Source organism: Oncorhynchus mykiss, chromosome 2, assembly GCF_057628025.1.
Source record: "Oncorhynchus mykiss isolate SJ-2025 chromosome 2, ASM5762802v1, whole genome shotgun sequence".
NCBI classification, from domain to species: Eukaryota; Metazoa; Chordata; class Actinopteri; order Salmoniformes; family Salmonidae; genus Oncorhynchus; species Oncorhynchus mykiss.
Window position 1 is genome coordinate 1,668,337 of NC_143023.1, and position 16,664 is coordinate 1,685,000.

Sequence of the window (16,664 nt, forward strand, 5' to 3'; positions counted from 1 at the left end):
GTCTAGGTCTTCATTGGCTAGTTAGGAACTCTCTTCACCTGTTTGTCTAGGTCTTCATTGGCTAGCTAGGAACTCTCCTCACCTTGTTGTCTAGGTCTTCATTGGCTAGTTAGGAACTCCCCTCACCTGATTGTCTAGGTCTTCATTGGCTAGTTAGGAACTCCCCTCACCTGGTTTTCTAGGTCTTCATTGGCTAGTTAGGAACTCCCCTCACCTGGTTGTCTAGGTCTTCATTGGCTAGTTAGGAACTCCCCTCACCAGGTTGTCTTCATTGGCTAGTTAGGAAGTCCCCTCACCTGGTTGTCTTCATTGATTAGTTAGAAACTCTCTTCATCTGGTTGTCTTCATTGATTAGTTAGGAACTCCCCTCACCTGGTTGTCTTCATTGATTAGTTAGGAACTCCCCTCACCTGGTTGTCTCGGTAACTTCATTGATTAGTTAGGAACTCCCCTCACCTGGTTGTCTTCATTGATTAGTTAGAAACTCCCCTCACCTGGTTGTCTCGGTAACTTCATTGATTAGTTAGGAACTCCCCTCACCTGGTTGTCTCGGTAACTTCATTGATTAGTTAGGAACTCCCCTCACCTGGTTGTGTAGGTCTTCATTGGGAACCAATTAAAAGGAAATAACAAAACCAGCAGCCATTGGGCCCCTCACATGGAATGAGTTTGACAGACCTGGAATAAATTAAGAACAACCCACTGAATTAAAGCCAGGGTTTTGGGTCTCTCCACTCCCAGCTCTATAATATACCATATGATCTGCCCATGCACTATAAACATGGATAAAACACAACATGAGTGAGGAATATGTTTATGAGTCCGTATGAATTCAGTGAACTTAAAGCTAATGTTTTGGGCCTCTCCATTCCAGCCAAGTTCTGTGGAGACCCTGGTACCCCAGCCAAGGGGAAAAGAGAAGGACGAAGTTTAATCTACAAGTCAGAGGTTACCTTCAGCTGTAGCGCCCCCTATGTCCTGGTGGGGTCAACTACACGCATCTGTCAGGACGACAGCACCTGGAGCGGCTCTCAGCCACGATGCATAGGTAGGTAACAACAACATACTGTAACAGCTACAGTCTATAGGTAACAACATACTGTAACAGCTACAGTCTATAGGTAACAACATCATACTGTAACAGCTACAGTCTACAGGTAACATCATACTGTAACAACTACAGTCTATAGGTAACAACATCATACCGTAACAACTACAGTCTACAGGTAACAACACCATACTGTAACAGCTACAGTCTACAGGTAACAACAACATACTGTAACAACTACAGTCTATAGGTAACAACATACTGTAACAGCTACAGTCTACAGGTAACATCATACTGTAACAACTACAGTCTATAGGTAACAGCAACATACTGTAACAACTACAGTCTATAGGTAACAACATACTGTAACAGCGATAGTCTATGGGTAACAACATCATACTGTAACAGCTACAGTCTACAGGTAACAACATCATACTGTAACAGCTACAGTCTACAGGTAACACCATCATACTGTAACAACTACAGTCTATAGTTAACAACACCATACTGTAACAACTACAGTCTATAGGTAACAACATCATACTGTAACAACTACAGTCTATAGGTAACAACATCATACTGTAACAACTACAGTCTATAGGTAACAACATCATACTGTAACAACTACAGTCTATATGTAACATCATACTGTAACAGCTATAGTCTATAGGTAACAACATCATACTGTAACAGCTTCAGTCTATAGGTAACAACATCATACTGTAACAGCTACAGTCTACAGGTAACAACATACTGTAACAACTACAGTCTATAGGTAACAACATCATACTGTAACAGCTACAGTCTACAGGTAATAACATACTGTAACAACTACAGTCTATAGGTAACAACATCATACTGTAACAACTACAGTCTATAGGTAACATCATACTGTAACAGCTACAGTCTATGGGTAACAACATCATACTGTAACAGCTACAGTCTACAGGTAACATCATACTTAAACAGCTACAGTCTGTAGGTAACAACATCATACTGTAACAGCTACAGTCTATAGGTAACAACAATATACTGTAACAACTACAGTCTATAGGTAACAACATCATACTGTAACAGCTACAGTCTATAGGTAACAACATCATACTGTAACAGCTACAGTCTATAGGTAACAACATCATACTGTAACAGCTACAGTCTATAGGTAACAACATCATACTGTAACAGCTACAGTCTATAGGTAACAACATCATACTGTAACAGCTACAGTCTACAGGTAACAACATACTGTAACAGCTACAGTCTATAGGTAACAACAATATACTGTAACAACTACAGTCTATAGGTAACAACATCATACTGTAACAGCTACAGTCTATAGGTAACAACATCATACTGTAACAGCTACAGTCTATAGGTAACAACATCATACTGTAACAGCTACAGTCTATAGGTAACAACATCATACTGTAACAGCTACAGTCTATAGGTAACAACATCATACTGTAACAGCTACAGTCTATAGGTAACAACATCATACTGTAACAGCTACAGTCTATAGGTAACAACATCATACTGTAACAGCTACAGTCTATAGGTAACAACATACTGTAACAGCTACAGTCTATAGGTAACAACATCATACTGTAACAGCTACAGTCTACAGGTAACAACATACTGTAACAACTACAGTCTATAGGTGACATCATACTGTAACAACTACAGTCTATAGGTAACATCATACTCTAACAACTACAGTCTATAGGTAACAACATACTGTCACAACTACAGTCTATAGGTAACAACATCACACTGTAACAGCTACAGTCTATAGGTAACATCATACTGTTACAACTACAGTCTATAGGTAATAACATCATACTGTAACAACTACAGTATATAGTTAACAACATCATACTGTAACAACTACAGTCTATAGGTAACAACATCATACTGTCACAGCTACAGTCTATAGGTAACAACATCATACTGTCACAGCTACAGTCTATAGGTAACAACATCATACTGTAACAGCTACAGTCTACAGGTAACAACATCATACTGTAACAGCTACAGTCTATAGGTAACACCATACTGTAACAGCTACAGTCTATAGGTAACATCATACTGTAACAGCTACAGTCTACAGGTAACAACATACTGTAACAGCTACAGTCTATAGGTAACAACATCATACTGTAACAGCTACAGTCTATAGGTAGCCTCACACTGTAACAACTGAATCGGGTCTGAATCGGGTCTGAATCGGGTCTGAATCGGGTCTGAATCGGGTCTGAATCGGGTCTGAATCGGGTCTGAATCTGGTCTGAATCGGGTCTGAATCAGGTCTGACTCGGGTCTGAATCGGATCTGAATCGGGTCTGAATCTGGTCTGAATCGGGTCTGAATCGGGTCTGAATCTGGTCTGAATCGGGTCTAAATTGGGTCTGAATCGGTTCTGAATCAAGTCTGAATCGGGTCTGAATCGGGTCTGAATCGGCCCCCCATATCTTTAAGAGACTCTACAAAGTATGCTTCCGTATATATGACAGACTCATCCTCATGATAGTAACCCAGGGTGATTGTGATCTATGTCCTTCTAGAACCATCCAGGACGACCTGTGAGAACCCAGGAACACCTGAATACGGCTCCATGAACATCAGCCTGGGGTTCAAGGTACGGTTGAAAGGACTGTTCCCTTCTAGATACCTTTAAAGTGGCAATCTGGGATGGGTACATCCCCCATGGTTAAAACTATCATTTAAAAAACTCATAGACGGTCAATCCTTGCATCCATAGCTCTGTCTATGAATTTGAGAGTGGTTACATTTCTCCTGCCCCAATCCCTCAGCTTTTTACCAAAGAAAGTGGTGACCATTTTGAACCCCAGTACAGTATGTTACACTGAGACTGTACTGTACCAACGATGATAGAGTACTGGTTTAAGGTTTAAAACTGTCTGGTTCTGAGGGTGCAGCATGTTGGACTGAGACTGTACTGGACCAACGATGATAGATTACTTACTGGTTTAAGGTTGAATCCGGTTCTGAGGGTGCAGTATGTTGGACTGGGAGCGTGTGTGAACTGACTGTACTGAAACTGTACGGAGATGTGATGATATGTGAAACCACAGTCCAACCCACCAGCTGGAAGATCTAAATGTGTCTGGATTGGAATCATCTTGTATTCTGTTGGATGATGTTATATTGGCGCAAGGCAGTCTCTCTCTCTCTCTCTGTGTCTCTCTGTCTCTCACTCTCTCTCTGTCTCTCTCTCTGTCTCTCTCTCTCTCTGTCTCTCTCTCTCTCTCTCTCTCTCTGTCTCTCTGTGTATCTGTCTCTCTCTCTCTCTCTGTCTCTCTCTCTGTCTCTGTGTCTCTCTCTCTGTCGCTCTCTCTCCCTCTCTCTCCCTCTCTCTCTCTCTGTATGTCTCTCTCGCTCTCACACAAATGTGCTTTACACACATTTCCAATAGTGATGCAATTTGCTAAAAACAAACAGTCTTTAGAGGTTAATTAGACTAAACTGTCTTTTGGGGTTAATTAGACTTAACTGTCTTTAGAGGTTAATTAGACTTAACTGTCTTTTGGGGTTAATTAGACTTATCTGTCTTTTGGGGGTTAATTAGACTTAACTGTCTTTTGGGGGTTAATTAGACTTAACTGTCTTTGAGGTTAATTAGACTTAACTGTCTTTTGGAGGTTAATTAGACTTAACTGTCTTTTGGAGGTTAATTAGACTTAACTGTCTTTTGGAGGTTAATTAGACTTAACTGTCTTTTGGGGTTAATTAGACTTAACTGTCTTTTGGGGGTTAATTAGACTTAACTGTCTTTGAGGTTAATTAGACTTAACTGTCTTTTGGAGGTTAATTAGACTTAACTGTCTTTTGGGGTTAATTAGACTTAACTGTCTTTTGGGGGTTAATTAGACTTAACTGTCTTTGAGGTTAATTAGACTTAACTGTCTTTGATGTTAATTAGACTTAACTGTCTTTGAGGTTAATTAGACTTAACTGTCTTTTGGGGGTTAATTAGACTTAACTGTCTTTTGGGGGTTAATTAGACTTAACTGTCTTTTGGAGGTTAAATAGACTTAACTGTCTTTTGGGGTTAATTAGACTTAACTGTCTTTTGGGGTTAATTAGACTTAACTGTCTTTTGGAGGTTAAATAGACTTAACTGGACTCATCCTAAAAGTATTCGGGGGCTCCTGAGTGGCGCAGCGGTCTAAGGCACTGCATCTCAGTGCTAGAGGCGTCACTACAGACCCTGGTTCGATTCCAGGCTGTATCACAACCGGCCATGATTGGTGGGCAGTAAGGTGGAGTTTAGTAATATCTGTCTGCCTGTCTCTCTGAACCAGGTGGGCAGTAAGGTGGAGTTTAGTAATATCTGTCTGTCTGTCTCTCTGAACCAGGTGGGCAATAAGAGGTTTAGTAATGTCTGTCTCTCTGAACCAGGTGGGCAGTAAGGTGGAGTTTAGTAATGTCTGTCTGTCTGTCTGTCTGCCTCTCTGAACCAGGTGGGCAGTAAGGGGTTTAGTAATGTCTGTCTGTCTGTCTGTCTCTCTGAACCAGGTGAGCAGTAAGGAGTTTAGTAATGTCTGTCTGTCTGAACCAGGTGGGCAATAAGGGGTTTAGTAATGTCTGTCTGTCTGAACCAGGTGGGCAGTAAGGTGGAGTTTAGTAATGTCTGTCTGTCTGTCTCTCTGAACCAGGTGGGCAATAAGGGATTTAGTAATGTCTGTCTCTCTGAACCAGGTGGGCAGTAAGGTGGAGTTTAGTAATGTCTGTCTTTCTGTCTGTCTCTCTGAACCAGGTGGGCAGTAAGGGGTTTAGTAATGTCTGTCTGTCTGTCTGTCTGTCTGTCTGAACCAGGTGGGCAATAAGGGGTTTAGTTCTGTCTGTCTGTCTGAACCAGGTGGGCAGTAAGGAGTTTAGTAATATCTGTCTGTCTGTCTCTCTGAAGCAGGTGGGCAGTAAGGTGGAGTTTAGTAATGTCTGTCTGTCTCTCTGAACCAGGTGGGCAGTAAGGTGGAGTTTAGTAATGTCTGTCTCTCTGAACCAGGTGGGCAGTAAGGTGGAGTTTAGTAATAATGTCTGTCTCTCTGAACCAGGTGGGCAGTAAGGGGTTTATTAATGTCTGTCTCTCTGAACCTGGTTCTGTCTGTCTGAACCAGGTGGGCAGTAAGGTGGAGTTTAGTAATGTCTGTCTGTCTGAACCAGGTGGTCAGTAAGGTGGAGTTTAGTAATGTCTGTCTGTCTGTCTCTCTGAACCAGGTGGGCAGTAAGGTGGAGTTTAGTAATGTCTGTCTGTCTGTCTGAACCAGGTGGACAGTAAGGTGGAGTTTAGTAATGTCTGTCTGCCTGTCTGTCTCTGAACCAGGTGGACAGTAAGGTGGAGTTTAGTAATGTCTGTCTGTCTGAACCAGGTGGTCAGTAAGGTGGAGTTTAGTAATGTCTGTCTGTCTGAACCAGGTGGTCAGTAAGGTGGAGTTTAGTAATGTCTGTCTGTCTCTCTGAACCAGGTGGACAGTAAGGTGGAGTTTAGTAATGTCTGTCTGTCTCTCTGAACCAGGTGGGCAGTAAGGTGGAGTTTAGTAATGTCTGTCTGTCTCTCTGAACCAGGTGGACAGTAAGGTGGAGTTTAGTAATGTCTGTCTGTCTGTCTCTCTGAACCAGGTGGGCAGTAAGGTGGAGTTCCAGTGCCAGCAGGGCCACCTACTCCAGGGTTCCACCACCCGACTCTGCCTGTCTGACCTCACCTGGAGCGGCTCTCAGCCAACATGCATCCGTGAGCTCTCCTTATCTCTTCCTCTGTCATCTTCCTCTCCTGACCTCTTCTTGTCTGTCTCTCTTCTCCCTCCACCTCTCCACTCTCCTCTCTCCCCTCTCTTATTCTTCAGTCCTTTCTCCTCTTCCTCAGTCCGCTCTCCTCTCTCCCCTCTCCTATTCCTCAGTTCCCCCTCCTCTCTCCTCTTCTGCAGTCCCCTCTCCTCTCTCGTCTCTCTGCTCTTCCCTCTCTTTCCTCTCTCTTCTCTCCTCTTCCTCAGTCCTCTCTCTGTGCTCTCACAACCTCTCCTCTTCCTCAGTCCTCTATCCTCTATCTTCTATCCTCTCTCCTCTTCCTCAGTCCTCTATCCTCTCTCCTCTCTCCTCTCTTCTCCGTCCTCCCTCCTCTCCACTTCACATCTCCTGCTCCACTCTGCAATCAACACCATGCCATTATGAGTGTGTCTGCCAGTGAAGTGTTGTTGACATGATTACTGATGTGTAGTGTAGCCTGAAGTGTGTAGAATGTTGCCTGGCCAATCGCTGTCAGTTTCCCTATGAAGTGTGTAGAATGTTGCCTGGCCAATCGCTGTCAGTTTCCCTATGAAGTGTGTAGAATGTTGCCTGGCCAATCGCTGTCAGTTTCCCTATGAAGTGTGTAGAATGTTGCCTGGCCAATCGCTGTCAGTTTCCCTATGAAGTGTGTAGAATGTTGCCTGGCCAATCGCTGTCAGTTTCCCTATGCCAGAGGGGCTTTCATGTGGAGTAAACACACAAATGATGAATTCAACGTTAGTATTTTAAGAGTGATAAGTGCCTGCTATTTACACTTATTCATCCAACGTTAAAAGGAAACATTAATACTGTACACATTTGCATAGGATAATGATTTATTGCTGATGAAAATTATATTTCATAATCACTATTATCATAACTACTCCCCTAGACAAAGTTCCCATTGGAATTACCCTTTGATGGGAAAGTTGCTTTGTTAGCTAATACAACGTCTGTATCCTCCAACCGTACCCCAATGGTGTGCTTGTGTGGTTATTTATGTACAGTATCTCAGTGGTCTGTCTGATCTGTCTACTGCACTGCCATGTGGTGTGGTCCTGTCCTGTCTGGTCCTGTCTGGTCCTGTCCTGGCTGCTCCTGTCTTCTCCTGTCCTGTCTGGTCCTGTCCTGGCTGCTCCTGTCCTGTCTGGTCCTGTCTGGTCCTGTCCTGTCTGGTCCTGTCTGGTTCTGTCCTGTCTGGTCCTGTCTGGTTCTGTCCTGTCTGGTCCTGTCCTGGCTGCTCCTGTCCTGGCTGGTCCTGTCCTGTCTGGTCCTGTCTGGTTCTGTCCTGTCTGGTCCTGTCCTGGCTGCTCCTGTCCTGTCTGGTCCTGTCCTGTCTGGTCCTGTCCTGGCTGGTCCTGTCCTGTCTGGTCCTGTCCTGTCTGGTCCTGTCTGGTCCTGTCCTGTCTGGTTCTGTCCTGTCTGGTCCTGTCCTGGCTGCTCCTGTCCTGTCTGGTCCTGTCCTGTCTGGTCCTGTCCTGTCTGGTCCTGTCCTGGCTGCTCCTGTCCTGTCTGGTCCTGTCCTGTCTGGTCCTGTCTGGTCCTGTCCTGTCTGGTCCTGTCCTGTCTGGTCCTGTCCTGTCTGGTCCTGTCCTGTCTGGTCCTGTCCTGGCTGGTCCTGTCCTGTCTGGTCCTGTCTGGTTCTGTCCTGTCTGGTCCTGTCCTGACTGCTCCTGTCCTGTCTGGTCCTGTCCTGTCTGGTCCTGTCCTGGCTGGTCCTGTCCTGTCTGGTCCTGTCCTGTCTGGTCCTGTCTGGTCCTGTCTGGTCCTGTCCTGTCTGGTTCTGTCCTGTCTGGTCCTGTCCTGGCTGCTCCTGTCCTGTCTGGTCCTGTCCTGTCTGGTCCTGTCCTGTCTGGTCCTGTCCTGGCTGCTCCTGTCCTGTCTGGTCCTGTCCTGTCTGGTCCTGTCTGGTCCTGTCCTGTCTGGTCCTGTCCTGTCTGGTCCTGTCCTGGCTGCTCCTGTCCTGTTTGGTCCTGTCCTGTCTGGTCCTGTCCTGTCTGGTCCTGTCTGCTCCTGTCCTGTCTGGTCCTGTCCTGGCTGCTCCTGTCCTGTCTGGTTCTGTCCTGTCTGGTCCTGTCCTGTCTGGTCCTGTCCTGTCTGCTCCTGTCCTGTCTGGTCCTGTCCTGTCTGCTCCTGTCCTGTCTGGTCCTGTTCTGGCTGCTCCTGTTCTGTCTGCTCCTGTGTGCTCCTGTCCTGTCTGGTCCTGTGTGTTCCTGTCCTGTCTGCTCCTGTCTGCTCCTGTCCTGTCTGGTCCTGTGTGTTCCTGTCCTGTCTGGTCCTGTGTGTTCCTGTCCTGTCTGCTCCTGTCTTCTTCGGTCCTGTCTGCTCCTGTCCTGTCTGCTCCTATGTGCTCATGTCCTGTCTGCTCCTGTCCTGTCTGGTCCTGTGTGCTCCTGTCCTGTCTGGTCCTGTCCTGTCTGGTCCTGGTCCTCCCTCCACCTCCCTAACGTCTCCCTCTTACTCATGTCTGTGTGGGAGCCGTCCTGCAGCTGAAGACAACCACAGCCTCTCATTTCATCTACTCTCAGCATCATATTAAAATCACAAAGTCAGTCCATGGTCTGGACCAGCTCCCTAACACACACACACATCAGTTGGATGAATCTCCGAGTGAGAGAGGAGGGAGGAAGAGAGGGGGGAGAGAGGAAAGGGAAGAGAGGGGGGAGAGAAAGATGGGGGGAGGGAGAGATGAAGGGGGGATAGAGAGAGAGAGAGAGAGACACACAGAGAGACACAGAGAGAGACAGAGAGAGAGAGAGACACAGAGAGAGAGAGACACAGAGAGAGAGACACAGAGAGAGAGACACAGAGAGAGAGACACACACAGAGAGACACACAGAGAGACACACACAGAGACACACAGAGAGACAGCGAGAGAGAGAGAGACACAGAGACAGAGAGACACAGAGAGAGACAGAGACAGACAGAGAGATACAGAGAGAGAGAGACACAGAGAGAGACAAAGAGAGAGACAGAGAGAGACACAGAGAGAGAGACTGAGACACTGAGAGAGAGACTGAGACACTGTCTTTCTCCCTCCTCCTCCCTCATTCCCTCCTCCATTCCCTCCTCCATCTTCTCTCTGTGATGGAGCAGAACACAGCCCTTCCCTCCTCCATTCCCTCCTCCATCTTCTCTCTGTGATGGAGCAGAACACAGCCCTTCCCTCCTCCATTCCCTCCTCCATCTTCTCTCTGTGATGGAGCAGAACACAGCCCTCTCCTCCTCTCTCCTCCTCCCTCATTCCCTCCTCCATCTTCTCTCTGTGATGGAGCAGAACACAGCCCTCTCCTCCTCCCTCTCCTCCTCTCTCCTCCTCCCTCATTCCCTCCTCCATCTTCTCTCTGTGATGGAGCAGCACACAGCCCTCTCCTCCTCCCTGTTTTCTATTAGAGTTAATGTCACTAAAACAACATGAAGGGCCAATTCACTGTTGTGACTCTGTCACTAAAACAACATGAAGGGCCAATTCACTGTTGTGACTGTCACTAAAACAACAGGAAGGGCCAATTCACTGTTGTGACTGTCACTAAAACAACATGAAGGGCCAATTCACTGTTGTGACTCTGTCACTAAAACAACAGGAAGGGCCAATTCACTGTTGTGACTATGTCACTAAAACAACAGGAAGGGCCAATTCACTGTTGTGACTCTGTCACTAAAACAACACGAAGGGCCAATTCACTGTTGTGACTCTGTCACTAAAACAACAGGAAGGGCCAATTCACTGTTGTGACTCTGTCACTAAAACAACATGAAGGGCCAATTCACTGCTGTGACTCTGTCATGAACTCATATCTTCAACACATTGGTTTAATAGATTCAGGATATCTTCAACTCATTAGTTTAGTAGATTCAGGATACCTTCAACTCATTAGTTTAGTAGATTCAGGATACCTTCAACACATTAGTTTAGTAGATTCAGGATATCTTCAACTCGTTAGTTTAGTAGATTCAGGATACCTTCAACTCATTGGTTTAGTAGATTCAGGATACCTTCAACACATTGGTTTAGTAGATTCAGGATATCTTCAAAGCAGTCTGGTATTGTATCAACACTGCAGCCAGTCTTTGTTCACAGTCCTGATGGGGAGGCAGATAGAGCCTTATGGACCCTGAAGAAAAGTAGTGCACTATATAGGGCATAAGGTGCCATTTGGGCCCTGATCTAAAGTAGTACACTATATAGGGAATAGTGTTCTATTTGGGAGGCAGCCTATCTACTGCTCTCTCAGTTGACCAACAACTTGCTTTAGGCCAAGCAGAAAAACCCTGAGACGCCTGCTAATACAAACACTGATTACTTCATTATCAGGGATACGCACCCCCAGGAAACCCTGCTTCTCTGAGTCCATGTCGTCTATACACACTGATCTACACCCCCCCCCCCCCCCCCCCCCAAACCAATATCCACGTGATGAGTTCAGTTATTTTGTGGAATCCAACCCCATCAAAGTTGCCCATCCCTGGTGTTGATCTACAGTGCCTTGCAAAAGTGTTCATCCCCCTTGGTGTTTTTCCTATTTTGTTGCATTACAACCTGTAATTTAAATAGATGTTTTATTTGGATTTAATGTAATGGACAGACAAAAAATTGGTGAAGTGAACTAGAAAAAATAACCTGTTTAAAAAATTAAATTAAATTTAAAAAACAGAAAATTGGTGCGTGCCTATGTATTCACCCCCTTTGCTATGAAGCCCCTAAATAAGATCTGGTGCAACCAATTACCTTCAGAACTCACATAATTAGTTAAATAAAGTCCACCTGTGTGCAATCAAAGTGTCACATGACTTGTAAATATACATCCTGTTCTGAAAGTCCCCAGAGTCTGCAACACCACTAAGCAAGGGGCACCACCAAGCAAACGGCACCATGAAGACCAAGGAGCTCTCCAAACAGGTCAGGGACAAAGTAGTGGAGAAGTACAGACCACGGTTGGGTTATGAAATAATATCAGAAACTTTGAACATCCCACGGAGCACCGTTAAATCCATTATTTAAAAAAATGGAAAGATTGTGTCACCACAACAAACCTGCCAAGAGAGGACCACCCACCAAGACTCACGGACCAGGCAAAGAGGGCATTAATCAGAGAGGCAACAAAGAGACCAAAGATAATACTGAAGGAGCTGCAAAGCTCCACAGCGGAGATTGGAATATCTGTCCATAGGATAAAAAAAATTAAAACAAGCTTAAAGAAGAAAATAAGAAAATACGTTTGGTGTTCGCCAAAAGGCATGTGGGAGACTCCCCAGACATATAGAAGAAGGTACTCTGGTCAGATGAGACTAAAATGTAGCTTTTTGGCCATCAAGGAAAATGCTATTTCTGGTGCAAACCCAACACCTCTCATCTCCCCGAGAATACCATCCCCACAGTGAAGCATGGTGGTGGTAGCATCATGCTGTGGGGATGTTTTTCATCGGCAGGAACTGGGAAACTGGTCAGAATTGAAGGAATGATGGATGGTGCTAAATACAGGGAAATTCTTAAGGGAAACCTGTTTCAGTCTTTCAGCGATTTGAGACTGAGACGGAGGTTCACCTTCCAGCAGGACAATGACCCTAAGCATACTGCTAAAGCAACACTCGAATGATTTAAGGGGAAACATTTAAATGTCTTGGAATGGCCTAGTCAAAGCTCAGACCTCAATCCAATTGAGAATCTGTGGTACTTAAAGTGATTGCTGTACACCAGCGGAACCCATCCAACTTGATGGAGCTGAAACAGTTTTGCCTTGAAGAATGGGCAAAAATCCCAGTGACTAGATGTGCCATGCTTATAGAGACATACCCCAAGAGACTTGCAGCTGTAATTGCTGCAAAAGTTGGCTCTAAAAGTATTGACTTTGAGGGGGTAAATAATTATGCACACTCAAGTTTTCAGTCTTCTAGTGTTATTTCTTGTTTGTTTCCCCTCCCCCCCTCCAAAAAATCTATTTTAATTCCAGGTTGTAAGGCAACAAAATAGGGAAAATTCCAAGGGGGGTAAATACTTTCACAAGCCTCTGTAATATGTTTCCCTGTTCACGCCCCTGATTAACTCTCTGTGTGTGTGTGTTCTCTCTGCAGCCCATTCGTGTAAGCAGCCCAAGTCCCCTCCCAATGCAGACGTGGTTGGGATGGAGCTGGCTCCGTATGGCTACACCCTGCTCTACTCCTGCCAGCCTGGCTTCATCCTGTCTGGGGGGTCAGAACACAGGGTCTGCAGGTCTGATGGAAGCTGGACCGGTAAGGTCCCCATCTGCAGAGGTAGGGAAATGAAGTCTATCTGGTTTTATACTATGATAGTGATATATGTTTCCAACACAACTTGACAGTTACTGAGATACAATGCCAATGATGAGAAGATACAATAGATATCTAAATGTGAAAAATAAGTACTGTAGAAAGCTGGTTATGGCTGGACAGAAGTACTGTAGAAAGCTGGTTATGGCTGGACAGAAGTACTGTAGAAAGCTGGTTATGACTGGACAAAAGTACTGTAGAAAGCTGGTTATGACTGGACAGAAGTACTGTAGAAAGCTGGTTATGACTGGACAGAAGTACTGTAGAAAGCTGGTTATGACTGGACAAAAGTACTGTAGAAAGCTGGTTATGACTGGACAGAAGTACTGTAGAAAGCTGGTTATGGTTGGACAGAAGTACTGTAGAAAGCTGGTTATGACTGGACAGAAGTACTGTAGAAAGCTGGTTATGGCTGGACAGAAGTACTGTAGAAAGCTGGTTATGACTGGACAAAAGTACTGTAGAAAGCTGGTTATGGCTGGACAGAAGTACTGTAGAAAGCTGGTTATGGCTGGACAGAAGTACTGTAGAAAGCTGGTTATGACTGGACAGAAGTACTGTAGAAAGCTGGTTATGGCTGGACAGAAGTACTGTAGAAAGCTGGTTATGGCTAGACAGAAGTACTGTAGAAAGCTGGTTATGACTGGACAAAAGTACTGTAGAAAGCTGGTTATGACTGGACAAAAGTACTGTAGAAAGCTGGTTATGGCTGGACAGAAGTACTGCAGAAAGCTGGTTATGACTGGACAGAAGTACTGTAGAAAGCTGGTTATGACTGGACAAAAGTACTGTAGAAAGCTGGTTATGGTTGGACAGAAGTACTGTAGAAAGCTGGTTATGGTTGGAACAGAAGTACTATAGAAAGCTGGTTATGACTGGACAGAAGTACTGTAGAACGCTGGTTATGGCTGGACAGAAGTACTGTTGAAAGCTGGTTATGACTGGACAGAAGTACTGTAGAAAGCTGGTTATGACTGGAACAACAGCTGAGTGCTCAGGTTGAAACGGCAGCTGGATGGTCCAGGTCACTGACCTGTTCACCTCCCTGCTTATTCTCTGACCATGACTTTGATTGTTCTGTGGTGATAGACTGATGACAGACTGTCAAAAGGACTAAGCTGGTAGGACTTGGTTTTGAGAGTAGACATTGATATACATTTGATCTGAAACAACTTCAAGGTGATGGTTATGGCAGAACTGAGGGTCCAAAAACACAATGTGAAAGCTCACGCAACTTTTAAAAAGACTGGCGGTTTTCTTTCCAAGTGGGTGGTTTTTACATTCTGTTGTTTTTGATACTCAGTTACTTCCTGCCGTCAGCAGCAACGGGAAGAATCTCTTCCTGCCATAAACAGCACCTGGAAAGACTCTCTTCCTGCCATAAACAGCACCTGAAAGAATCTCTTCCTGCCATAAACAGCACCTGGAAGAATCTCTTCCTGCCATAAACAGCACCTGAAAGACTCTCTTCCTGCCATAAACAGCACCTGAAAGAATCTCTTCCTGCCATAAACAGCACCTGGAAGAATCTCTTCCTGCCATAAACAGCACCTGAAAGAATCTCTTCCTGCCATAAACAGCACCTGGAAAGAATCTCTTCCTGCCATAAACAGCACCTGGAAGAATCTCTTCCTGCCATAAACAGCACCTGGAAGAATCTCTTCCTGCCATAAACAGCACCTGAAAAGAATCTCTTCCTGCCATAAACAGCACCTGGAAAGAATCTCTTCCTGCCATAAACAGCACCTGGAAAGAATCTCTTCCTGCCATAAACAGCACCTGGAAGAAACTCTTCCTGCCATAAACAGCACCTGGAAAGAATCTCTTCCTGCCATAAACAGCACCTGGAAAGAATCTCTTCCTGCCATAAACAGCACCTGGAAGAATCTCTTCCTGCCATAAACAGCACCTGAAAGAATCTCTTCCTGCCATAAACAGCACCTGGAAGAATCTCTTCCTGCCATAAACAGCACCTGGAAGAATCTCTTCCTGCCATAAACAGCACCTGAAAGAATCTCTTCCTGCCATAAACAGCACCTGAAAGAATCTCTTCCTGCCATAAACAGCACCTGGAAGAATCTCTTCCTGCCATAAACAGCACCTGGAAGAAGCGTCTACATATTTTCCGCGGTGCCGTTGTATCTCAGTAACTGTCATGTTGTGTTGCGTTAGAAACTCTATTCTCTGAGAGCTGATGTAAAATGTGCACCCACACACACACACACACACACACACACACACACAGTATGTATCTTCCTTGCAGGCTCAGCAACATTAAGGAGAGTTACTGTGTTAGCAACACAGTCATGAAAGTGTTTATTTTTGATAACATCCCGAGGGTGTTACTGCTGTGCTCTGAAACAGCGCCGATTTGTGAGATACATAATTCTATGTTTCTTTCCAGTGGGCTCCAAACAGACGGAGAAACCTACCACAACCTTACAGGGAACGCCAAGCCCCAACATACACGGTAAGAAGAATACAGTAACTTTACATGGTAAGAAGAATACAGTAACTTTACATGATAAGAAGAATACAGTAACTTTACATGATAAGAAGAATACAGTAAATGTACATGATAAGAAGAATACAGCAACTTTACATGATAAGAAGAATACAGTAACTTTACATGATAAGAAGAATAGAGTAACTTTACATGATAAGAAGAATACAGTAACTTTACATGATAAGAAGAATACAGTACATTTACATGATAAGAAGACTACAGTAACTTTACATGGTAAGAAGAATACAGTAACTTTACATGATAAGAAGAATACAGTAACTTTACATGATAAGAATAATACAGTAACTTTACATGATAAGAAGAATACAGTAACTTTACATGATAAGAAGAATACAGTAACTTTACATGATAAGAAGAATAAAGTAACTTTACACGATAAGAAGAATACAGTAAATTTTCATGATAAGAAGAATACAGTAAATTTACATTGTTCAATAGCCACTGATGGTAGTTATCCATACTGAGTGGATAAAACATGAAGAACACCTGCTCTTTCCATGACATAGAAATGTAAGGGGAAAAAAACAACAAATGAAATAAATTAATCCTAATGTTTTACATGGCTCTACATAATGAATGATCTGTATTGCTGAGGTCTTTATAACGTCCTGTATTCCAGTCCCTGATGACGTCTTCGCCCCTGATTTCATCTGGAGAGGCTCCTATGGTTATAAGAGTCAGAAACAACCGATGACTTTGACAGTCACTCATTTTAATAGCAGCACGGGGATAGTGAACGCGACGCTAAACGACAGCAACGCGGAATTCCTGCTCTCTGGTAAGTCCGTTTATCATGTCACCTTTTTCTGATTTTAGTTGTTGTTGTTGTTGTTGTTGTTGTTGTTGTTGTTGTTGTTGTTGTTGTTGTTACATGCATGTTGTAACTTTTACTGGCATATTCCTCAGTTTACTGGCAGAAATCGAATTGGTTGAAAAGAGGTCTATTGTAATTTGTGCTGACTCCTCTCCCCTTCCCTTCCCTCCCCTTCCCTTCCCTTCCCTCCACTCCCCTCCCCC

The 16,664-nt window shown here is 44.4% G+C and overlaps 1 protein-coding gene across 2 annotated transcripts in view; it reads left to right on the top strand.

The window, feature by feature from the left end:
* LOC110512917 (CUB and sushi domain-containing protein 3) overlaps window positions 1-16,664 on the top strand; it is a 522,509-nt gene that overhangs the window by 500,130 nt on the left and 5,715 nt on the right. For both annotated transcript variants that reach the window (XM_090215889.1, XM_090215891.1), the window contains exons 62-67: window positions 875-1,048; window positions 3,610-3,683; window positions 6,689-6,800; window positions 12,905-13,084; window positions 15,525-15,590; window positions 16,267-16,425. In XM_090215889.1, the coding sequence (XP_090072015.1) occupies window positions 875-1,048; window positions 3,610-3,683; window positions 6,689-6,800; window positions 12,905-13,084; window positions 15,525-15,590; window positions 16,267-16,425 (765 nt within the window). The remainder of the gene's footprint in view (window positions 1-874; window positions 1,049-3,609; window positions 3,684-6,688; window positions 6,801-12,904; window positions 13,085-15,524; window positions 15,591-16,266; window positions 16,426-16,664) is intronic.